Raw genomic sequence first — 26137 nt, forward strand, 5'->3', positions numbered from 1 at the left:
AAGCATTGTATCCAAGCATTATTCATTATAAGCCTTATCTTCCTGAAATAGGTTATCATTAACAGAAGGAGGCCTTACAATTGAACTAAATGTCATACTTCAAAACCTAATTCCAGAATATTTAATGCTTATAGCTTCCATCTCCAGAAAATTCTTATTTTGAAACAGAAATGGAGAACTAATTCAGATCTTCCCCGAGCTACTGGAATATTTGCAACCATGTCTTCTTCAAAGAGTACAGGCTAATCTGAGTGACTACAGATGACTGAAAAAGAAGAGAATACAGAAAAATGTAACTTGTCAGAAAAAGTCACCCACATGCCAGGTGGAAGAAAACAAGTGAAATATAGTATAAGAAGTCTGCTACCCTGTGACATGCATGTACATTTCTCACTTGTTCACACTGTTGTCTTGTCTCAACTACCTACTATTTTGATGTCATATCTGTCATTCAAGTTTTGGCATTAAAACAATATTTTCTTATTGTGGAACTTGCATCTCAGATTAATCTCAAATGACAATTTTCAATTTTCAAGGGAAAACAATATGTTATACATTGAAGAGGTAAGTGAAATACTGTCTACATTAATTTAACATGGTTTTGTTGATTTCTTTTTTTAAAGAAAACTAAAAAGTTATCGTTACCGCAACTCCTTATTTATACCTACACAGGCCGAAGCAGACTGATACAGATCAACTCACATCTTTGGGTTCTGTGTTAAACTTCCTGGGCAGCAGCTGGTCATTTGGCATGAGGCTTGCTGCAGCAACCCCCCAGGACTTTGGAGAAATCTGTGACTGTGGTGTTACAGGATGTTTATGATTCTCAGCATTGTTTTCCCAGGATTTAGAAGCGTCTGGATGTCTTGAATCCTGTTCTTTACACAGGGGAGTGGTCCATGATACAGTGACATCCTCTTCACTCTGCAGAGAAGGGGTCCAAGACTTTGGAGTTGGCTTCTTTGGGTCCTGTTCTTTCTGCCGCTGAACTGGCCACGGCTTTGGTGTCTCCTGCTTCTTCTGTTCCTCTTGACTGTATCCTACTTTGGATTTAGGAGTTTCTTGCTTCCACTGGCTAGGAGTTGGCTTGGGTTTGGAGACGTCCTGCTTCTTGTGTTCTTCCTGCAGAGGGCCCCTGAGTTTTGTAATCTCTTGCTTCCTGTGTTCTAAGGCAACTGAAGGCTTTGCTAGCTCTTGCTGCTTAGCGGGAGACTCCCAGGACTTGAAGGATTCCTGTTTCTTCTCCTCACCATCTGGTTCAGTAAGCATATCCCAACGTTTGGGGAGATTCAGTTTTCTTGCATAATCTGCTTCCCAAGATTGTTCTTTCTCTTGTTTGCTTGAATAATCTACTTCTGTCACGTATCGTCTGTTAAGAAACTAGGCCACAGAAAAAGTGTGCTTGAGTCACAAAACTTGTACAAGACCTTGAAGGGAATACTGATCTCTACTAGTATTCCTATGTCCACTGGTCTGAGCCATCGAGCTAACAACAGACTTCTGTCCTTATACTACTTGAAAGGACTGTCCTACTTTTTTGTCCATTCCTCTTCCCTCAATTAACAGAAACACAAACTTTGATACTTCAAAAGTAGCAATCTATACTTGACTGGCAGAGGCAGAATCATCTTGATAAAAGAGCCTGAATCAAGCAAATGTGACACCGTGATGTGCAGTTCTTAGCAGTCTTAGGTGAGTCAAATATAGATTGCTACACGAAGTATCAACGTTTGTATTTCCGACTACCCACCTGACTCAATTAAACATGGGCTTAAGGTTCAACAGTTCAACTACACAAAGTTAAACTGTTGAACCTTAAGCCCATGTTTCCTGAATTAGCTTTTTCTTTATTGCCACTACATTATATCAACATACTGTGATTTTTGCCTCTTTCATTCTTTTCAGCTTCTATGAATTTCAATGTCACTTCAGAAAGAGAACAAATACCCTCTTCTGTTACTAATGGGAGTAAATTTTGGAGAGAGCAAAATCCAACCCATCTTTAAATTCTAACACAAGGGCCCAAAATAACAATAACATCTAATGTGAGCACTTCTTGTGTGCCAGGCCAGATTCTAAGCGAGTCAGAATTTAACTCCTTTACGCCCCACAATAACCACAGGAGGCAGGCATTATTACCCCCATCTTAGGTGTCAGGATAACAGACACAGCTGGGCTACATATTTTGCCCCAAGTTTCTAAGCTAGTCAGCTGCAGAGCCAGGATTCAAGCTCAAGTGGTCTAGCTCCAGGGCATCGACTCCTAACCACAACACTATACACGAATCTCAAAAAACAAAATCGGCAAATTACCTTTCAGTAACCTTACCTCCTGTGGTTGTATCTCTGGCTGCACAAGTTCCATAAGAGACTCTGGGAAGATAAATGGAATATCGAATAAATACTAGGCAAACTGTAAGTTTGCAGACTGATTACAACTATAATTTACTCTGGCAACATATTTCAGAAGAATAACAGAAAAAGAATGTACAATTATATGCGTAGCAGGAGTCATTCTCACTGTTGCTCGTTGGTCAAAAGCATGTCGCCTGAGACTAGTTGAACCTACTAGCTCTCTTCATATAAGATACTTTTGTGAAGTCAAGTTGCAGTTAAAAACTGATTTCTGATTGAAAATAAGCCTATCTCTTCTTACCCACAAACACAGCTTCTTTCAAAATGGAATTCCAGTATCAGTCCCATGGGGTAAAAATTAATCATGTCAGCTTGAAATACAGCCCTTCCAGGCCTCAGACAAGCCAGTTAAAAGTTGGGAAGAGGTTAAAGGAATGAAGATACTGAAGCACTGGACTTAGTATTAAAAACGAAGAAAAAGTAAACCTGAGATGTGACTTAAACAATTGCGACAGTGTGACTACCAGAGCCCAGCCTGGATTACCTCTTTACAAGTGACATTTCTTAAATAAATCCAGCCTCAACAAACAAAAGTAAAAGTGCCATTTACTCAAGAGTATTTCTTCCCCAAGAAAAGTGGAATTTTGAAGAGTGTATTTCCTTTACTGGAAACATAGTTACTTTAGCAATTTTTTTTCCTGAATCAATATGTTAACCTTATTTACATTCTTGTTCTACTACAGTATTGGATGTTACTGTAAGTTACATTTTAAACGATTTTAAATATAATTATCCTAATAGTTTAACAAAGAGGCTCATTCAAACTCCATAAATGTCTCATTTTAACAGTGTTCAGTACATTGTTACAAGTTACACTCTTGTAATAAAGCATAACCTAATGTATCTATTAAGGTTCACTCTTAATTGAAGGTAAATCATGGTAATAAAGCCTACAGATGTTTTGTAAACATAGGCTTATTCTGCAGCAAGCTAAGATTTCCATGCATGCAGAAACTAACAAATTAAAATATTTCACAATGATTTGACTCATTTTGAGTAAGTGTTAAAAATGTAACCACTATAAATAATTTCAGAGATCACAACAAACCTGACTCTTTGACAGATTCAGTCTTCAATAACTGTTTTTTCTTCTCTGGTTTTATTAGAATTTCTTCCTCCAACGATAATTCTTTTTCCTTAGCATTTTTTGGAACTGGAATACTTTCAAAATAGCCTGAGTTCAGCAATTTAGACAGCAGATCCTTCATATGTTTGTCTAAGAAAGAGTGATTAAGACTTAGTTATCATATAATCTAATAGTTAATGGAAAATTATTTGGAATGGAAATCCTAATATAATTTTATCCTAATTATAGTATGTCTTTATAACATTCTATATTAGAGGGGATTCAAAGAACCAGTCAGTACCATGAAAAGTAAATATGCAGTCCATCTTTTACATCATGCTGAATCAATATAATCTTTCAAGGTCAGAACCCTAAAGTTTATCAAGTCACTTAAATTTCTCTGGGCCCCCATTTCCACTATTTAAAAACAAGACTAAAAATCAAGGACTCTAATATGCTACAAAAGCATATATTATTCCCTGAGCTCAGAGACAAGGCATTATCTCCCATCTGCTCCCAAGACATCAAAACTAGCAATTAATCTATCTTCCCCAAGTAATTAAGGCTTTAGAGAAATCAAAGTTCTCCTAATACATCCATTAGGAAACCCTATGTAGGATAATCTCAAGGATTTTTAAACTGTAAAATCCATGATTAAGACTTTACTCTTCGCCTGAAAGTAATTTAGAAAGAAGAATTGCTAGGTAATAAAAATAAAAAAAGACTTTACTCTTGAGTTATGCTTTATGTCACTCCTAGCACACCACCCTTTGATGATCAAGAAAAATCTTAAAAGAATATTAAAGTCAGTGCTCCATAATCCGGTCTAAAGTCTATTTCATTTTTAATATCCACTAAACATAATTTCCCAATTAAGCAGAGTTCCCATATTTAATTTGGGTCTATTACTCCTTTCGTAGAGGTACTAGAACATAGAGTTTGCCTTTTTAAAGAAAACGAACTTTGAGATATAACTTACAAACAACAAAATTCACCCATTTTAAGTGCACAGCATAGTTGTATTTCTGGTGTTACTTCCACCAGAACAATGATACAGAACATTTTCATCACCTCAAAAAGTTCCCTCATGTCCCTTCATTGTGATTATGTCTTTTCTAGAATTTCATATAAATGGAATCATACATGTGTCATACATATGTCCTCATTTTTTAATCTGGTTTCTTTCACTCAGCATAATTATCCTGAGATTCATCCATGTTGTTGCATGTATGAATATGTCATTCCTTTATTTTAATTGTTGAATAGATTCCACTGTATGGATATACCACATTTTGTTTTTCAGTTATCAGTTGATGCACATCTGGGCCGTATTCAGTTTGGGGCTATTAGGAATAACGCTGGTATGAACATTCATGTATAAACACTTATGTGAACATACCTTTTCCATTCTCTTGGATACTAGAAGTATAATTGCATGGTCATATAGTAAGTGTACACTTAATTTTATAAGAAACTGACAAGCTATTTTCCAAAATATTTGTTATCATTTTGCATTCTAACCAAGAAATAAATTTCTGTGATTTAAACTTGAAAGGACATAGAAATTTTGAGATCGCTACACATACTTAGTTTTTAAAAAGAAGCAATCACTATTACCAAACGTAGCTTTAAGTGAGTTTTCATTATCCTAAGCTAGTACACAAAATTATGCCTGGCCATTTGTACTTGGTTATTTGACCAAAGTCTATTAAGGAAGCCAAAAGAAAGCTTTCTCTCCAGCTCATTTTCCAGATCAATTGACAACAATGCTTCAATAGACTATGTAGCCAAGCCATTTACATTTTCTAAGGCCGATCTGGTAGATAAGCCTTGATATTAGCAATATGTGGATTTAAGATTCTTAACTAGAACAGGTACAACTATGCAGAATAGAGAACTGAACCCCAAAATGGTCAAGCCAGTGTTGAAGCTAGCTTTACCCTGTTTCTCTGAAAATGAGACCTAGCCTGACAATCAGCTCTAATGCATCTTTTGGAGCAAAAATTAATATAAGACGTGATTATATTATATTATAGTAAAATAAGACCGGGTCTTATATTAATTTTTGCTCCAGAAGACACATTAGAGATGATTGTCTGGCTAGTTCCTATTTTCGGGGAAACACAGTAGTCCTTAGCTCTGGTTCCTAAATCATAGTGACTTTCCACTTCAAAGCTCTCCCTAGGTTCCATTTTAATGAGTGCTGTTCTATAACAGCTGCTTTTACTAGAACTAAACAGAGATCATTCTCTCAATGAATGTATGAATAGTATTGTCAGACATGTAAGTTCTAATGGACTAACACAGTTTCGAGCCTCAGGATCATTCTAAAGACATAAAGTTTAGTATTTACTGCATAAGCTCAGAGTACAGAAAACTCACATGTCGTTCCTACAACTGCTTTCTCACTACCTTCCAAAAGGTCCCAAAAGTACAAGGACGACTGTTCCATCTGGTCTTCCACACTGACAAGGAAAAGGAAAAGCAACAGCAGAACAAAGTGGCTTAGAAGCATACATATATATGGAGCAGTACAATTTATACAGTATAACACATCAACAGTTAAGACACTCAATGTTAATTGTCTTTTTATGTTTTGGAAATGAAAAATTGAAATTTTATAAAAGATGACTACCCATTTATGGATTTTAAATGCAAGCATTTTTCCTCAAAAACAGCCATTAAGGAATAGACCAAACAGAGCTTAAAGCTGTAAATGCAGAATCATTCATTATCAAGCATATGTCCTAGAGGAAAGACAGTGGAATGAAAATATTAAGAGCTGCATTCAACTTTAAAGAGAGCAGCTTATTTTTCTAGTTATGCTTCACTTACATTTTACATATTAAAGTAAGCGACATTCCCTGAGTCCGTCCAAGTGAAGTAGGAGAAGGAAGACACCAAATAAGTAATGATAATGAAGTAGGTTATCACGAATAGGAATGAATAAATATATATCAATAGGTAGGTAATTAATAGTTTTATGAGGTTTCTTCCTGACACAAGGCTGATTTCTAATAGTTGAAATGTCAGTCTGCTTTAGCATGGCTAACAGACAAAACACTAACAACCTATATCTAAACACAGCAAAAGCATAGAGATCTGTTCGGTAGCTGATTTAGTCCATCAAAACAAAAACAGCAAGTAGATAACTTTGGGGTGGGGGGGGATTGAGTAGCCTCAATTTGCTGGTTTTTTATATTAGACTTATTTCTCGGTATTTATTCAAAGCACAAGAAGAACACCAAATAGTTCTCCCTTTGAAATTTTGATGAAACTGGCCAAGTTAAATTTTACTTACTTCCACCGAAGTAAAGCAGTAGCTAAAAAGGCAAAGACTCAGGTAATACAATATCCTGAGATAATTACAAAAGAAATTTAACAACATACATAATTAGTATTATGATTTATACTTGTATAAGGTTAAAACTTGATGATCAGACATTATTTTTTAAAATCAGCATTACAACACAGAAGTATGTTAATGAGGTTATGCAAATTCACTTTCCTCCTAGATAGGCTACCAACCCGTCAGAATCTAGGCTGGCCAACATTTCCCATGCTGAATCAAACTAATGTTCTTTTTTTGTTTGTTTGTTTGTTTTTTTTGTTGAGAGCCCACTGGCCCATGTGGGAATCGAACCGGCAGCCTTCGGAGTTAGGAGCACGGAGCTCTAACCGCCTGCGCCACCGGGCCGGCCCCAAACTAATGTTTTTTTAATTACTAAATATACATACATATATATACCGAGGGTGGCAAAAAAAAAATGTGTACAAGTGGACACTTTGGTCAACGTTGCTCAAGCAGTAGTTCGCCATAAACAGAAGTGCCTGGACGCTGATGGTAACCACTTTGAGCACCTCTTGTAATTGCAGAAGTCAAACGTGACTTGTATCATGTTTTGTTATCAGTGTATATTGAATATTAGAACTTTAATACAGTTTTCCATTCTTTTTTTTTTTCTTTCAGTTTTCCATTCTTAAAATGTGTAGATGTATATATTTTGGCAGCCTCTGATGTATGTATATATGTACATATACACGCACACACACGCTGAATCAAACTAATGTTTTCTTAATTACTAAATATATACACACATACATGTATACATACATATATACACACATACATGTATACACACATACATGTGTGTATATACATATATACATATACACACATATACATATATATACATATATACACACATGTATGTGTGTATATACCTATATATAACTAAAAAAGCTAAAGTGTTGTGCGTTCTATTTCAGGAAAATATTTTCATTAGCTTACCTCAGGCTTTCATTTCTTTCAGGGCAGGTCAGTTTTGAAAATTTAATGAGGTAGTCAAGTTCTTTTAAAGGCAAATACACTGCACCATTCAAGCCCTCTTTCAAGTCTTTCTGTACATGTTCCTGTGTCAAGTTCTGTAATACATACTGAACTTGAAGGATAGTGCGAAGTTTTTTCTTCTCAGCCTCAAGTTTTATCATGTTCTCCCTTCTCTGGGCCTTCTTCTGAGCTTTAAGTAGCTGTTAAAACAAATGCTAATTAGGGATGACAACTCTCCACCACCCCAATTAGCAATTCGTAGTCTAAAAAAGTCTAATGCCAAAGCGTTGAGATGATAAATCTCATAGACATAACACTGACTGTGAAACTGACAAATTCATTTAACCCTGCTTCCCTTTTCAGCTGATGAAGTCACTGAATAATAAACTTGGCCAAAGGAGCCCAAATATCTGACCCCCAACTCCAGGCTGTATCTAATACCTCTTATATCACCATGATGAAGAGGCAAAGTGCCTAGCTATCCCTGATGGCCATGTTAACCCCAAGGTTTTCCTTTTCTATATTATGTATATCCAGCCTTTTTAGAACAAGCCGTTGTAATATTTCAGTAAGAAAATGCTTCAGTTTCATTTTGGTTTTTTATTTTTAATTTCATGTTCCAAGGCAAGAACATTTAAACTCAAATGGTCAGTTTTCAACGAACCAAAGAGTGGTTAAAGCCTAAGGAATTGAACACCAAACAAAAATAAAATGTCTTACAAATGTAGTGCCCCAAAACAACCATAGCAAACATCTTTGTTTTAAAAGTAAAATTAAGAGATATTTTCATAATTGTCTGTCAGTCTGGTTAGAGCTGTATCTTCCAATGTTTAGCTGACAAAACATTTATGGAAAATTAGTGAAACATAAGTGTTTCCTCAAATAAATGTGTGTGTATACTGAGCAGCCTTGAGTTTAGTCTAAAGCTCAGAACTCTAATACCTTAAAGTTTGACATAATACATGGGTCCCAGAGGTGGCTTCCCATTTAAAAAAAAAAAAAAAAAAAAAAAAAACAATAAAAATTACCATTTATTTCCACTAAGAAACCTAAAAGGTCTTTCTTTCTATAGTTGTTATTCTGATTGTAATGTTTCCATCTTAGGGGATATCTTCCAAGGTATGAAGATTAATGAAAAAAAAATCTAAAAGAAGATTTTTTTCCTATAGATGGGTTAAATTACTTTGATATAGCGCCAGTATTTAAAATTCTACAAAAGAGATGTGTATATTCGTAGAACCTAATACATGAAGATTGGGGGGGGGGGGTGAGCGGAATTCAGGAAAAAGATTCATTATGGCATTATTAATTCCTTTCTAGCAGGTATGAAAGCAACTTAATAAATTTGACTTGTGCTATTACCAGCAACAAGAGACAATGGGTGAAGATAAAAATTTTGAGAATGAGGAATGGACTGGTGAATGGTGAAGGGTTATGTGAGAAAAGATATTTTCCTTAGGATGGCAATGGCTCAGAAAATCTTTTCCAAGACCTCAATATGGACTTACACCAATAACACTTACTAAAACTACAGGATTCTTAGTTTCTGCTTGAAAGGAGGAAAGAGTAAAGAGGTGGTGAAAGGAGGAAAGAGTAAAGAGGAGGTAGTTATCCAATACCATGGGACACTCTTGGGCAGTTTCATGATATTATATGGAAAGACAATTGATGCTAAGGGCATCTTCAGGACTATATCCCATGATTACCTCAGATCTCTCTTTAGCGACCTCCCAAAGTTGGATTAGGTGTTCTTGTGGGCTCATAGCACCCTGAACTTCCCCTAGCAAAGTATCTATTACATTAAATGGTTATCTTTTTATTTATCCACACCTCCCCCTTCGGCTTCAAATCCATGATGACAGGGACTATAGCTCCGCTGTTCACCAGTGTGTGCTGTTTGCCCAGCACAGAGCCTGCCACATGACAGGACCTCAAACAGTTGTTGAACCAATCAAGTATCAAGTAAGAAAGCATGTGGAAACTGAGAAGTCAGGTTAGTTTCTTTTCTTCTTCCAGTTGAGGGCTGGTTTGGAAAGAAGAAGTTATGACATATAGACTACTATCAACCAATAGTATTAAAGAATAAAATTTATTTTCTGAACCATGATGTAGAATGATAAATCTCCACCAGGGACAGCACTCATATCATGAAAATGAGAGATGTGGCTGAGCCGAACAGGAAAGCTTCTAACTTTAGTTTGAAAGGAAAGAAGAAAATGTTTCACAATTTGCAAAACTGGCTATCATAGAAGAAGAGAGACTTTTGGGGTCTTGACTCATTAAGGCACCCTCCAAAATACTTTAGCACCTTGCCTAAAGTGAAACTAAATCCACAGTACAAATAAGAAAAAATAATCTCATAGATAACAACAAAATTTGGTGGGATTATGAGCTACCTCTGGATTATAACAGTAGAAGACCATGTAAATAGATGCCATGTCTATGGTATAAAGAACACAGTTTTTAGGAGTGAAAGTATCAATAGTAAGGGCCGTACCTTAATTCTACTACTTATTGGCCATGTGACTTTAAAAAAGTTCATTTTGTTCTGAGACTCAGATTCCTTCTCTGAAAAAAATGGAGCTATTTATATCTAATCCTTAGATCACTGTAAAAATCAAGTAGACTTTCATAGGTGCCTGGCACATGAAAAGTGTTTTTTGGGTGTTTTCTTTTTTTAAAGAAAAAACATCATACATTGAAAAAATAAACACGTGAATGGAAAACTAAAATTTGATAGGGTAACTGAGTAAAAAATATTAATGGAAAATTTTTTAAGTGTTGTAAAAGTACACTTACAATCATCCAAACAGAGAAAAGATATGAAAAATCTTTTTATAGTGAAATGGACCAAAACTAAATAAACTTAACATATTGGGGTGGGCAGTGTTGTGGAAAATCAATTATACAAGAAAAAAATTGACTTAAAAGTATTATCTAAAATAGCCTAGAAATATTTAATAACTGTGGAATTAACAGAAAGTATGAAAATTAAATGATATATGACTGAACATGAGTTAAAATATGCTATAGTTGACAAAAAAGAGCTTATACCATCTCAGATTTACATTAACAGAAGGTAGTAGCTCTATACCAGGCTATTTTAGATTTACACACTACCTTTAAGAGTTAATTAAGGTAGACATCCAGAAGAGAGTATCTCAGGACTGTAATTACAAGGATTTAGATGGTAGATATCTTCAGCCTAGAAATGATGCTTTGGCTTGCTGGGAGGGTAGGTAAGGAGATGATGCCAGAGAAGAGAATTTCAGTTCACCATACAAGAAGAAAATATCCAAAACATAGAAGAGACTATCTTGTGAGACATGCTCCCCATGCCAGAAATGAATTTATAAAAAAATTTCCTTAGTTGTTAGAACATGACCTTTAAAGGGCCTTCTAACTAAGATTCTGGAACAGTGAAGGATACTTCATTAATGAATGCTTAAGATTTCATATTGGGCAGTGGATGGCTCTGTTGGTTGGAGCGCAAGCTCTCAACAACAAGGTTGCAGGTTGCTGGTTCAATTCCTGCATGGGATGGTGGGCTGTGCCTCCTGCAACTACGAGTGAAAATGGCAACTGGACTTGGAGCTGAGCTGCGCCCTTCACAACTAGATTAAAGGACAATGACTTGGAGCTGATGGGCCCTAGAGAAAAACACATTCCCCAATATTCCCCAATAAAAAAACAATTAAAAAAAAAAAGACTTCATATTAATTATTGATTAAATTTATCAGAGATAAAAGTTTGAATTGCCAACATAGACAACCTAACAAGCAGTGAGGTCAGACTAACTCTAACATGAATCATAAATTATTTATTTATTTATTTATTTTTAGTTTCAGGTGTACAAAAACAATGTAATAACTGCCATGGTCTCAAGAAGATTCTATCAATCTGTTTCCTAATATGTTAAACAACGACAAACTTACACACCTGCAGTATGTAAATTTACAGGCCTATATCCCAAAATATCTTTAATAAATGCATCTATAAAAATAGTTTTTATTCCCTTCTCAGTGATTTCTATAATTCCATACTGAAATAATACACATTAGATAACTAATACTTTATTCACAATGTCTCATATTCAGATACCATTTGTGTTCTCTTGAGGCTCCAGAAATCAGAAAAAAACTAGTTGTGGAGTAGCTATTGTCAACCCCCATCCACAATAAAATATTAGCAGGAATTAGAGGGATGGTAACCAAACACCAAGATTAGACCCTGACAATTTCTTCAAGATCAGTGGTTAAACTGGTTTCAGGAAAAAAACAAAGAAAACATACTCACATCTTGGCTCAGTCCTGAAAAGGTTTTCTGAAGCTCCTTGGCAAATTCTAAGTTATGTAGCACTTCTTCATATTTCTCTACTGCTTCCTACCCAAAAGGAGAAGAAAACATCAATTCTATGAACTTCTAAGTAGAAATATGTCAAAATAGCGCTCCTTAAAAAACAGATGAGATTTAAGTCTTTATGAGCTAACCGTTTACTTATACATACTCAATAAAGTAGGAAGAGTATTTAGTACAAGTTATATAAAGTTGAATTTACAAATTCAATTTTTATACTAGCAATCTGGCCAATAACAACAACAACAACAACAGGGCTGAGTCCCTATCTATAAAGTGTAAAGTCAAAGAGGCTTGTGGGTTTTAAGAGCACTGAGCCAATAGGATTTTTGTCAATATTCATTTCCTACTCAAATATATTACACAAGCAGCAACATGAGGATCACAGAGATGAAGAAGCAACTTCGAGACATTTATACTATGATAGGAAAGACTTGTAAACAATTACCCATAACAGACAAAATTAATTAAAATTTTAACAGAAATATTATAAATTTAAAGGGACAAATTTTTTTTTAAGATTTCACAGATGAACAAAGTTGATGATTAGAGAAGGATTAGGTTTTTTATGGGACTTAAACTAATTCAAATCCATATGGAAGAACAAAGGGCTAACATGAAACAGAACAAAGTGGGGAACGTATCCAATCCGATAAAGATGTATTATAAAACCTCCATAATTAGAATACTATAGGTCTCCGTTTCTAGATATCTGCCCAAAGGAAATGAAAATATTATGTCCACATAAAGACTTGTATGAAAATTTTTATAGCAGCATTATTCATTATAGCCCAAAATAAAAACAATCCAAATATCCAGCAACCAATAAATGGATAAACAAAATGTGGTATATCCATACAAAGAAATAGTAGTCAGCAATAAAAAGAAATGAAATTACTGAGACATGCTATTACATGAACGAACCTCAAAAACATAATGCCAAGTCAAAGAAGCCAGATGCGAGAAGACCATTTTATATGAAATATCCACAAAAGACAAATTTGTAGAGATAGAAAGCAAGCAAGGGCACAAAAGGTAACTGGGAGAGGTTATGGAAATGTTCTAAAACTAGATTGTCACGATAGTTGCACAAGTCTACAAATTTACTACAATTCATTGAATTCTACACTTATAGTGGGTTCATTTTCTTATATGTATATGCTACCTCTATAAAGCTGTTTTTAAAAACAGACTGATGATACTAAGTCTTTACAAAGGTATAGAGCAATAGGAACTCCTATATACTAACAGCATTAGCCAAAATTGGTACAATAATTTTGGAAAACAGATTGGCATTTTTACCTATGTTCACTATGATAAGTGTATAACCTGAAAAAAATCTTGCACCTGTGTCTCAACAACACCTATAAGATTGCTCAAAGTAGAATTCCAAAAAAATAATAGCAAGCAACTCAAACATCCATTTACAGACTACTAAGTAGAGAAAAGCAAATGAAATGTAGCTACTTGCATCAACATAAAAATCCTAAATGTGAGTAAAAACAAGGCAAACTACAGAATATATAGTATGATACATTTACTGTAAGGTACAAAAGAGCAACTCTAACAGATTTAAGAGCAACAAACAAGTGTTATTAAAATAAAAGCAAGGGAATGAGGGGCGGAAAGTTCACCATCAAGTTATAGGAAAGAGAAAGTAGTGGGAAGGAGCTTCAACGGCGTTGGTAATGTACTACTTGAGTGGTGGGTTCTGATGCTGGCTTTATTATGCATTATAACTTATATGCAACATTTTGTTTCGAACATATATTTCATAATAAAAAGGTAGAGAGGTCTTCCAACTACAGAACCAAGAATGCGCAGGTAACATAGCCATAGTACAGTAAGTCTTCACTTATCATCCTCAATAGGTTCTTGGAAACTGCAACTTTAAGTGAAACAACATATAATGAAATTAACTTTCCCAAAGGCTAATTGATATAAACAAGTTCCTACAGCATATTTCTGATCACAAAAACATAACCAAACTTCTAAATAAAGACCCCAAACACTTCTAACATTAAATACTGAAGTAAATGTGAGCTATACATACATTTAAGAAAGATCAATAAAAACAAGTAAGAGAATGATGTTGCAACCTGCTTATCCCAGTTCAGGGTCCAGGAAGCTGGAGCGTATCCTGGAAGCTCAGGGTGCCAGGCAGGAAGCAACCCTGGCCAGATGCCCTTCCATTGCAGGGCAGACTCACATCCACACCCACACTCAGACTGGGACCGTGGAGATAGGCCAGTTCACCTCACGTGCACATTTCTGGGATGTGAGAGGAAACTGAATACCAGAAAAAAACCCACACAGACATGGAGAGAACATGCAAACTCCAGACAGTGGCCATGGCCAGGAATTAATTTTTTTTCTCATCAACGTTATAATGAAACAACACTGAATGAAACGCTGTTATTCGAAGACCAGTTCTCGGAGGGATGTAAAACTTCTGTGTAGACCACACTTCTTCTGTATGCTCCAGATCTGGATCTTAGATACTTACTCGACATCACCACTTAATGTTTCACAGACACATTAAAATCCAAAAGTGAGCTCTGTATCCCACCCTCACAAAACTTTCTTCACCCCCAGTGTTTCCAAGCCCAATAAAGGGTTTTGCCATCTATCCAACTGTTCAAGCCAGAAACCTGGAAACCTCTCTTGGTTCTTCCCTCTAATCCTACATCCAGTTACCAAGCTACGTTGATTTTACCTCTCCAATACCCCTACTTTACTCAAACCCCTCTACCACTCCCTAAGTACCAGCTCCCATAATCTCTGACCTAGACTACAACCACCTCTTATCTAGTCTCCTTACATCCATACTTACCATCTCCAAACATTCATACAAAAATGTAATTTTTTTTTTAAACTACAAATCTGTCAGAGTTTAGCAACATGGGCACCAAATCCTCATTCTTTAACAATAAGAACTTCAGTGGAACAGAAAGCATCAAGTGCCCCTTGCCTTTTGCTCAAGCGCTCACTTGAAATCTCGGTTCTCCATTTCAAATCCAGGTAAGAACCAAAATATATATTAAAGTTACAAATGGAACTCTAAAAAACATCATTAAGACAGTCTCCTTACTATTTAAAAGGAGAAATCTAGATTTATGTTTGCAGTCTTAGTGAAATCTTATTACTACTCTATAGCTTTGCCTTGATAGATTACTTAACAGTTGCTACTAAAAGAGGTTACAATAACCACGCAGATCATAGAAAGCTTTATTTACAATATTACAAATATCTATTGGGTTAGAGTAATTACAAACTGAAATTACAAAATTTCTAGCCAAAAATTTGAAAATTCAATATCAAACCTATAGAATACACTTAAAGCAATGCCTGAAGGAAAATTCACCTTAAATACATATCAGTGGAAGAAAAAAGAAATGAATTGAGCACTCAGTTCAAAGTTAGAAAATGAAGCAAATAGATCAAAGAAAAGCAGAAAAGGAAAAAAAATAAAATATATCCAAAAGCTGGCTTAAATTTTAAAAAAACAAAAACCGTTAGCTAACTTAAGAGCAAACTCAGGAAATACACCACACAAAATTAGAAATAAACAAAACGTAACACAGAAACAGACGTTTATAAAAAAATTACTTTGCCCCAATATGGGCAAATACATTTTTAAAACGGGACGAAATAAGTGAATTTCAAGGAAAAGTTTTGAAAAGTTGACTCCAAGAAAATAAAAAGAAATCTAAACATATAAATATCCAAAGGGAAAAAAGAGAGAATATTTTCAAAGAACTCCCACTCCCCCCACCAAAAAACAAACAGGCCAAGACAGTTTCACAGTACAATTCAACCATGCATTATGGAAACACTGGAACACTGACACAATATTTAAAAAGGAAGGGGTGGATGACTAGGCAGAGCTCAGAGGAGTCTTAGGGCAGTGAAAATACTTTGTATGTTACTATAATGGTAGATACATGTCATCATACATTTGTCCAAAGCCATAGAATGAACAACACCAAGAATGAACCCTAATGTAAGCTATGGACTTTGGGTGATGAGGTGATAATGTAGGTTCGATTATAATAAATGCACCACTGTGGTAAGGAATGTTGGTGATGAAGGCAGCCATGCACATATGGAGTCAGGGGATATATAAGAACTCTCTATACTTTCTGCTCAGTTTTGCTGTGAATCTATAACTGCCCAAAACTAAAGTCTATTTTAAAAAAAAGAATAAAAAGGAAGAAGCAAAAGTAAAAGCCCCAATAGTATCTACATTAAGCTAAATTTTATAGAAAATGGAAAGAGAGAAGGCAGGGAGAAGAATATTTGTTTATATAGGCTTAAAGAAACTGGACAGATATATAAGAATCTATTAGCAATCAATTATTCTGCAAGATAAGAACTGAACAGAGGAAGGACAAGGTGAAAAAATACTGCATCTTTTGTAATATTTCTTAATTTCTGAACTATGTAAATTATTATCAATTTTGAAAACTAAGCTTAGAGCTCCTTAATTAAATACTACACTACTGATGGCAGTTTTCTGAGAGGTCAGATTATAGATTTTTCTTCTGATTTATCTGCCTTTTCTAAATTTCTGCCTTAAATATATCCTGCTTGTATGAGGAAATGTTATTTCTCACCAGTACCACAAACTATACACTTAATCACATTTAAAAACCCAATATTCAATCATTTTATATTTAGCAAATCCATATGTATTAATCTGTATGTTTACTATATGCTATACACTATTCTAGGCACTAGGAAAACAGCATTGAACAAATGTTCTAACAGAACTTCCATTGTAAGGGAAGGAGAGACAAACAGCGTAAAACTTTACAGTTTGTCAGAGAAGTCTTATATAAAGAAAATTAAAGCAAGGAAAAGAACTAAGGAGTGTAAACGGGGAAATGGAGATATCGTGTTGTCAGGACAAGCCTTACTGAGATGACCTCAAATTAAAAGCTGAAGGAAAGTGGGAATCGAGCTATTTAGACATCTGGGGGAAAGCATCCCAAGCAGTAGAAACAACATGTGCACAAGCCCTGAAGTAGGCGTGTGCATGGGATGTTTGAAAAACAACAAGAAGGCCAGTGTAACTGGCTTGAAGCTAACAAGGGAGAGAAGGATAGGAAATGCAATAAAGATTTAAAAGGAAGTGGGGAGCATATTTGGTAGGGCTTTCCTAGGCCATCATAAGGACATTCTGCCACCCCGATGGGAACCCGTGGGGACTTTCGAGCAGACGAATGACCATCTGACTTGCACTTGAACAGGATTCCTGAGGCTACTATATTGAGAATTGACTTGGAGAGAAAGAACAGCACAGCCTGGGTGGGAGCTCTTACAGTAAAGCACATGAAAGATAATGGGGCTTGGACCAGGATGACAGAAGTGAAATTTATGAAAAATAATCAGGTTCTAGATTTATTTTGAAAGTTGAACTTATCAAACTTGCTGATGGACTAGATGGAAGGTATGAAGAGCAAGATGAGAAATTCTCCAGGGTTTTCAGCAATTCTATCCTCTAGCCCATCAACCAATTAACTAACGTAACAAAATTAAAGCGGGTACAGGTTTGGGGGGGAGGGGCAGGATGACATCAGATGTCAAATAGGCAACTGGACATAGGAATCTAGAGTTTAGAGTACTAATCTATTGATAATATAAATTTGGCAGTTATCAGCATATTTCTCAAAAGAGAAATCAAAGTTAATACCATGGGTATGAAAATGGTAATGAAATATTGAGATTAAAGTCTGGAGCTCTGAAATATAGCACGTCCTTGGCATTTCTTAGAGAGCGACCTGAGCTACCACCAACCTATCCACCCCCACACCACACTTTCCAAAAATCAACAATACTGCTGTAACAGAACACTTCTTTCAAGGATATTTACAGAAAGAAAAGTTTTATCACTTTAAAAGTTGAACATATGATGACTACTTGAGAACAAAGCCATGTTGAAATGCTGAATATTCAGCTAAGTTCTCTCACCAGCTTTGTGAGCACATCATCTCAGAGCTCACACAATTCAAATCTGCACCTCAGCAAAATTATAATTTACTACATTACAAAAATTCTGGGCCAGTAAAGAAGAGTCCATATGGCAAGGCAAAAATCCTTCAATACCAGTATCTATGATACACAACCAAAAATCTTAGTTGAAAAAGATAAAAGACAATAGATGTACAATCTAGATCAAATAACTTTTAGATTAATTTTGTCTCTTCTTAGCCAGGAAATGTGATCAGGTCAAAATGGCAAACATAAATGAAACATTAGTTTTTTTAATTTCCATATTGCTAATACTCTCCTCCACCAAATCAGATACAATTTGCAATTACCAGGTATACCATGGACAAGTTAAACAATGTTTTTAAAAGTTTTAAAGTCTAATATTTATAGTTAGGTTCGAAGAAAAAAAAAAAAAAGGCCAGATGTCACTTATCTTTTTTGGCTTATCAAATCTTTGATCTCACCAAATCCACCTAGAGTTTTATTAAGAAAACCAGCAAGTCTGACCAAAGGATCACAAATCACTTACCAATTGGTCTGGATTAAGTTGTTCTCCATTTTTCAGGCGATCCTTGTAATCTTCCAGTTTGAGCTACAAAAGAGAAACGTGTATCTGGTATCTAGCCTGATATAAAATTCTGAAACAAATACTAGACTTTGTTTCTTATGAAAACACAGTTCTTGAAGTAAGCTATCAATCTTCAAAAATACATTTTTACTACAAGGCAGGGAGCAATTGCAAGTGAGTTCCATTCAGGGAAAAAAAAACATTACATACAATTACATTAGTCTGGAATTATAAAAGTTAAGCAGTAATAAAACCCTTCTCTCTTAATAGTCTCCATGTATATTTAGACAATTAAGACTTAACTAGTCAATCATAAGCTCCTAACCCAGTGGTGCTCAATCAGGGGCAATTTTGTCCCCCAGGGATATCTGGCAACATTTGGAGCTACTTCGGGTTATCACAGCTTGGGGGATGGGAAGGAGATGAGAATGCTATTAGCATCTTGTGTGTAGAGACGAGGGTGTTGCTAAACATCCCACAATGCACAGGCCACACAACAAAGCAGTAACTGGCACAAAATGTCAATAGTGCCGAGGCTGAGAAATCCTGCTCTAATGCCATGCTCAAACTATCAATTACCTGTTGAATTATGTGGCATTTGTCCTATAGGAAACTTCCTAATGGAAGTACGGAAATGTAAATAATTTCTTTTCTAGCATTATAGTAGCCTCAACTGGAAGCTATTTTTCATATTACATTTGATATTTAAGAAAATACATGACAAATAAATTGCATTTATTGTCCCCATAAAAATGACGTGACCCACCATGGTATTCTCAAAGCAATGTTTAGGCTCCTCCCATTTGGCTTGATAGCTTTAAAATGCATTCCCAGAAGCTTGAAACAAAAGTACTGGTATTGTCAGACAGGTATTCAAAGAGGTAGTATTAAATTAAGCTAGAGAATATAAATATACATATACCAGTGGTGCCAAAAAAATGTATACACACGACTTGCATTCATCTTTTGTTATCGGTATATATTAAGTATTACAATTTCAATACAGTTTTTTCTTTCTTAAAATGTGTACACATTTGTTTGGCCCCCTGTGTATCTGTAGTTCCTCGTGCTGGGGGAAGATATTAATGATCCGCCATCAACAAATCCTGCTTTGACTAGTTTCCCATAGTGGCAGGGAATTTGTGCTGACCCGGGCAGCTCACCTTATCACACTTGTGATCAACTACATGTATTCAAAACACAACTGGTGAGAGCGAGGGCTACAGAGAAGCTACTAGTTACTGGCCCTTCTTCTACCTTCACTGCCTTCTTACTGTGTAGTTTTTAAATTAAAAAAAAAAAAAGGAAAAGAAACAGTCAATCAAACTCTTAAAAGTCTCTTTACGCTCCTCCATTAAAAGCAACTGTCCTAAGGTTTAACTCGGTCGTGTCAAAAAAGTAAGAGTTCCTAGATGCAGAGTAGTTAATCACCTGCCTTATTATCACAAGCAAAGAGAATCACGACACAACAAAGCAACGTGCAGTACTGTTTCACAGGCTACATGACTCAGGAAATGAGAGGAATGATGTGGATATTTACAACAGCATTTACTGTCACGTTAAGCTGATTATACCCTGAGTCTCTTGCAAGGCTCTCTACAATGCTTTCACCTACTAATCTTAAATGATCACCTAGCAATACAAAAATTAGTGCTGAAACATGTTCTGGCTTTACCATCGTTAAAGCTTCCAATGACGGCAGCAGCTAGACTGCAAAATCAACTGCTACAGAAAGCCACAAGCAAAATAAGTTTTAAAAAAAACAACAGGCAATCTATGAAAAGAAACATTAATACAACACTCAAGGAATTAATCTGGTCTAAAGTGGCTAGCTCTTCAAGTATTTCAATAGTAACATGCATAATTTTACCAAGAAGAATATTTTTATTCAGTTATGCTGACAAATCAAACACAGAAAGTTTAATATAGCCAATATTTAGCTTGCTTATATGTTTTCAGCCAGCTAAATCTCAAGGTTAGTTAAATCTTTAAGAAGTAATACCTATGAGCAGATTGAAAGCCAAGACATCAGTTACTTAACCCTCATTTAAGATGGTGCATATATATACCCAGATTTTTTTTTTTAAAGATTTTTTTTTTAAAAGTTACCTTCTTTTTCTCGATGTTTCTAATTTTGTGTTTAAGGCATATGAGTCCATTGTCAATATAGGTCTCATATGCTTGGGAAGGAGAAGCAGCGGAACTGAGAGTGGACTGCAAGGGGCTCACAGCCCACTGGCTTTCCCCATGCTGACTGTGGTTCACTTGGGGCTTGGCTGACTTCATATTGCCCTCTCTTCCCTCCTCTGAACGGCCTGAAGGTGACTGGTAACCAGAAGGAGATGAAGAGAGTTGCACCATTGAAACAGATGAGGCTGAAGGAGGGAAAAAATAAAAAGTTACGTAAATTAGGACTAGAGGGACAGTCGGGCTTTACCTTCCCTGAAAAATCTAGATCCATTCCCTCAAAATTCTCTTCCACAGAAGTGAGCTCAAAATCCGATGGTGCTTTAGATACCGCGCTTCATCTCACTACTTTTAAGGCAATTCGTGCCAAGCACTAGCGCCTTTGCGCAGGCAAAATCTACAAGATGGGGAATGTTTCCAGAAACTCAATTTTCCACATACGGACGAAGAACTGCTAATCAAGCAATGGCTTCTGAGCGCCTCTCTTCTCGGGACAGTAATCCGCATGCTGAAAAATTTCTGTGGTCAAGAAATGACACACAAAAAATAAGCTCTCCCTATTGGGACCTCAAGGCAGCCATTGGATCCTCCTTACCGTGTCCCTCACCGCCAGCCCTAACCCAATCATTAACGGCATTTAAAAGAAAATCCCGAACACACGATTGTTTTAGAGTTCTCATTCACTAACTGAAGAGTAGCTTCTCGAACAAGAATGCTAACTTCCCTCGGATTGCTCTGGGGCCTACAAACGAAGTCCATCACTACTGGACATTTGTAGCGAGGTACTCTCTCAAGCTGCGAGCGCCCCAAGTTGCTTTTTTTGTTTTGATTTGTTTACACTAACCCATAACCACCCCCACCCAGCCGGTTTAAGGGATCATCCTGGCGAGCCAGACACAGCCCTGGTCAGTGACCCTTGCACCTCCTTCACCCCCGCGCGACGGAGGCATCCATCCCACTCCCCTTAACAGCACCCCCAAAGCGAGGGCATCACGGGTCCCACGCACGCCAGCGCGGACCCCAAATCCCCGCAGGGACCCGCGCGACAGGCGCCTCCACGGAGCCGTCACTCGGCATCCCGAGGGCACCGACCCCCGCCCTTCCCACAGCCCTCCGAGGCCACGGCACCTGCCGGGGCCACTTCTGCAGGTGCCTCTGGGGAGGCCCACCTGGAGGAACACGCACGAGCTGCCCGCCTCGCGAGCACGGCTCCGAGGATGCCGAGACGCCCTTTCACCCCCCCCACGGCGTCGGTCGCCCAGCCTCTCCCACCCTCGCCGAGCCAGCCGCCCCCCCACGCCGCCGCAGCCCGGCTTCACCTCCGAGGCGCTGCGGCTGCCGCCGCCCGGGCTCGCCTCCGACAGCCGGCGGGAGCCAGGAGAGGGCCGAGGGTGCACTGGCGCCACCCCGCACTTGCTTCTCCTCCTCGTCCCTCACCCCCCCGGGTCCTCGCCGGCGGCGTCTGCGGCGCCCCGTGCTCCGCGGACTCAGCTGCTGTCGCCCAGGCCGGGCTGGCAGCCGCGCGTGGCTTATGTAGGCGCGCCCTGCGCCGTCCCCCTCGCCCGTCCGCGCGCAGCTTTGTGCCACTGGACACCGCCTCCTTCCGGTGCCCGGCCGGGCTGCCGCGGGGCTCGGCCCAGGGGGCGCTGTTCCAGGCCCAGCTGCCGCGGGAAAGCGGTCGCGAGAGGGCGCGTTCTCCCCGCGATTGCGCGGACGGCTGGGCACCAGGTGGAGCCCGTGTGGCGCCGAGAGCCGGGTCCTCGTAGACCACCCCCCAGGCCCTGAGGAACGTTGCTGATTGCAAAGTGTAATCATAATTGCAGGTGCGACCTTGAACAGGTGATGGCGGTCACGCGAAAAGGGCCGCGCGCCCTCTGTGGAATCGCCAGTTAAATCGAGTTTGAGCCTCTCTATGGTGGTTTCGGTGGGCATCCTTGAAATGCAGGTCTGCCTTTACACCCTGTACCCCCTGTCCCCCCCGTTATTCCATCCTTCACAGTAGGATGCGGAAAATCCACGTTTCCCCAGAAAGGACTCAGCCTATGAGAGCAGACTGCCCCAACAGTTCCATCTAAACGGAAGGGTGACTCCGCAAACTTAGATAAGATTGTGTTTATTTAGACCGTTTCATTTGTAGCTTTGAAACAGACGGATCCGTTGGCACGCAGAGAAGAAGCTGAGAAAAATCTTGGTGAGGTTGCATAGAAGGCTGAAAATACGTAAATGTTTCCGAAGAAGGGGATTCTCAGACCAAATGAATCGAGTTCAAAAAACAAAACAAAAACAAAACACAGCAATACCCCAGACCCCTGTGTCCAGCCATTACATCAGGTAGAATTGTTTTAGGGCCTGTCCCTAAGACTGGTAAAAAATTAGACTAGCAAGAGAAGAATAAACTCAAATATAATCAAGGAAACAAAAGTCCAGTTTAAAAAGTGTTAGCCGAGCCCACGCAAAAACTACCATGATTTTTATCATCTCTTGATACCGTATTTTTCAGTTATTATCTGTGTTCTTTTCATTCCCTGGTGACATAATGTACCTTAATGTTGCACTTTTGCTTTGATTCTCTGAATCCCACATGTATTCTTGAAGGTCAGATAAATATTAGATTGTCCATTTGTTTTATTGCTTATAACTAGAGAAAGAACAGAAGTGGGTGAATGAGGGGAGGAAGACTATACCTTTATCCTTGAGGGAACAAAAACCGCAGACATAGGTTTAAAAAAATGTAAAGAACACACGTTTACATCAATGAGTAGGCACAAAGTTACAGTACAGGTTGCGGCACAGGTTATGCCTGTTGTAACCTGAGCTAATAATGAATCTAAGAATGGTATTTGTCACATTAGCCGTGAAATGTTTGCCTTCTAAGTGACAAAGAAAAAACACTATCCCTTAGGTTCTATGGATCTGGCCATAGATGAATGCTAACTATTCCACTAAATAGAATAATTCTGAATAAATCTATAGATTTATTTCCCATCATGGATTCAGAAAATGAATCATGAAAAAAATGCAAAAGCAAAAATAATTATATATCAAGTCCAGTAAGGTACAGTCTGTATAAGCAAAACATTTGTGGGAGATTGTACCTAAGTAGATAATGTTGCCCTTATATCTTACCAAAAAGGTGGTTCAGAAAAAAATCTTTCCTACTAGAGAAGATCTTTAAAGCCAATGATCTGGCTTATTTTGAAAACACATGCTCCCCCCCCAATTTAAATGTGTCAGAGGTTTTGTTTATTTCCTCTCCCCACTCCCTATTTTCTACAACACCTTGATTTATCTTGTCAACTGTGAAGCAGTATTTGGGGAAAGCCACTTCCCAGTTTAGCAAGGAATTACTATATTTAAAATATGATAAAAAGTGTTTTTCCAAATCAATGTGGTAAGAATACATTCATTCATTCAACATATATTTGTTGTTACATGTCATTCATATCTCAATAAAGCTGAGGGCAAAAAAACACAAATATTTATTGGGCACCTGCTATGTGTTGAGTGATAGGGATATAATGGTGAGACAAATATGGCCCGTGTCCCATGGAGCTGAGTGGGAATTCAATAAGAGTTGCAGGAATAAATAGCAAAAACAAACAATTCAATAAAAAGAAAAATAAAAAAACTAGAGATGTAAAATGGATTGTTTGATTTCTGTAACCACAGCCAAACTTTACATCCCTTGAAAATCTGAATGTATAAATAGTATAGTCTGGCAAACTTATGGTTTCTGCAGGGATGGTTATGCTGTCATCACTTAAAGATAATGCAGCTTCATGTTGTTAAAACTGGAAAGATTAATTCACCAAAGAATGTTGAAGCTGGCAGCATGAGTGGAGCTATGAGAAATTATCTTAGATATTTTGTTATAGGTGATAGAAATCTGCTTCTCAGTGGCTCTACAAGGCTTTTGGAGTGTTGCCATACAAAAAAGAGAGGAGACCAAGAAAACTTCAAGAAGGCTGTGAACAATAGATTCCCAGGGAACATATAACATAATAAAGTTGTTTTAAAATATTGCACTGCACTTTTACATGCTTTTAGATTCATAGGGTCTCTTCATTTATTTGAGGAGAAAAATTTCTAAAAGTAAAGGACTGACCAATATAGACTTCAGGTCGAAAAAACAAAAAGTTGCCGTTAACAGTTTGAAGAGTTTTTGAGAGAATTCCTGTAGTTTCTAAGATTAATATTTTTGTGAGCTTAGATTTTTCATAAAATTATGGTACTATATTCCTAATGAGTTTGTTTATACTGTTTTTCTGGTATTGGAGTTAACTCATTAATAGTGTTTCTCCATCAAATGTCTTTGAAATAAAAGTTCTTAGGAGAGAAATGATCAATGTAGAGCTTGTGATGCGTGTGTGGTTATAATTTCAAGCCCATAAAAATATGATTTCTCTCCAACTTTGAAATATGGTGAAGTATCAACAGCACAGACTTTTGAGCCACACATACCTGGTATTAGATTCTTCTGCCCTTTACTAGTTGCGTGATCTTGGGCAATTTACCTAAATACTCTGGGTTTCAGTTCCTCCAGAGATCACAATACCTACTTAACAGTGGTAAGGATTTCATTTCGTTGATGAAAAAGCATCTCTCTGGATGATGGGCTGTGAAAACATCTCCTCCACTGAGGTATCTTCATTTGCTTCGTTTCCCACAATGTGGAGCCCAGCATGTCTCCTCGTAGCCTGAGAACTAGAGAATTTTAGGGCCCTGAAACCCCTCCCCTAATTGTAAAGTTAAGGTAAGTAAAGCTTCTGGACATTTAGTTTTCCTAGGACCTAAAGAATCTAGGTCTTCTGCCCACTAGTGCAGTGGACATTCCAAGTTGCTTCCACTCTTTTTTCCTTGCTGCTCCCATAGAGAATAAAGTGTAGGAATAGACAATGACACTGGCAGGACTGAACCCAAAAAAAATAGCAATTCAGTGTTACTGTATCTTCAAAGAAACTCATTCACTGAGACATCTTAAACTAATCATATCTTTTGACTCATTAGTGCTTATTTTAGGAATCTCCTCTATGCAAATAATCAGAGATGAAAATAATAACTTATTTATAAAAATGCTAATCACAGCATTTTTTTTAAGTGATGAAAAATTGTAAACAACAACCTAGGCATTCAGCAATAGAGAAATAGCTAAATAAGGTGACTCTAACCCATTATAATTCAGCCAGTAAAAGTAATCTTTTTTAAGAATATTCAATGGCATG

The 26137-nt window shown here is 37.4% G+C and overlaps 1 protein-coding gene across 1 annotated transcript in view; it reads right to left on the minus strand.

The window, feature by feature from the left end:
- The window catches only part of CAPRIN2 (caprin family member 2), a 42292-nt gene extending 19775 nt beyond the window's left edge, over positions 1 to 22517 (minus strand). The window contains 9 exon segments of the mRNA XM_081061031.1: positions 703 to 1380; positions 2329 to 2372; positions 3463 to 3630; positions 5863 to 5945; positions 7772 to 8010; positions 12107 to 12193; positions 18690 to 18752; positions 20838 to 21103; positions 22235 to 22517. Coding sequence (XP_080917157.1) covers positions 703 to 1380; positions 2329 to 2372; positions 3463 to 3630; positions 5863 to 5945; positions 7772 to 8010; positions 12107 to 12193; positions 18690 to 18752; positions 20838 to 21089 — 1614 coding nt within the window. The 5' untranslated portion in view covers positions 21090 to 21103; positions 22235 to 22517.
- Between the last annotated feature and the right edge of the window lie 3620 nt (positions 22518 to 26137).

This window comes from Rhinolophus hipposideros (genome assembly GCF_964194185.1).
Source record: "Rhinolophus hipposideros genome assembly, chromosome: 9".
Classification (NCBI taxonomy): Eukaryota; Metazoa; Chordata; class Mammalia; order Chiroptera; family Rhinolophidae; genus Rhinolophus; species Rhinolophus hipposideros.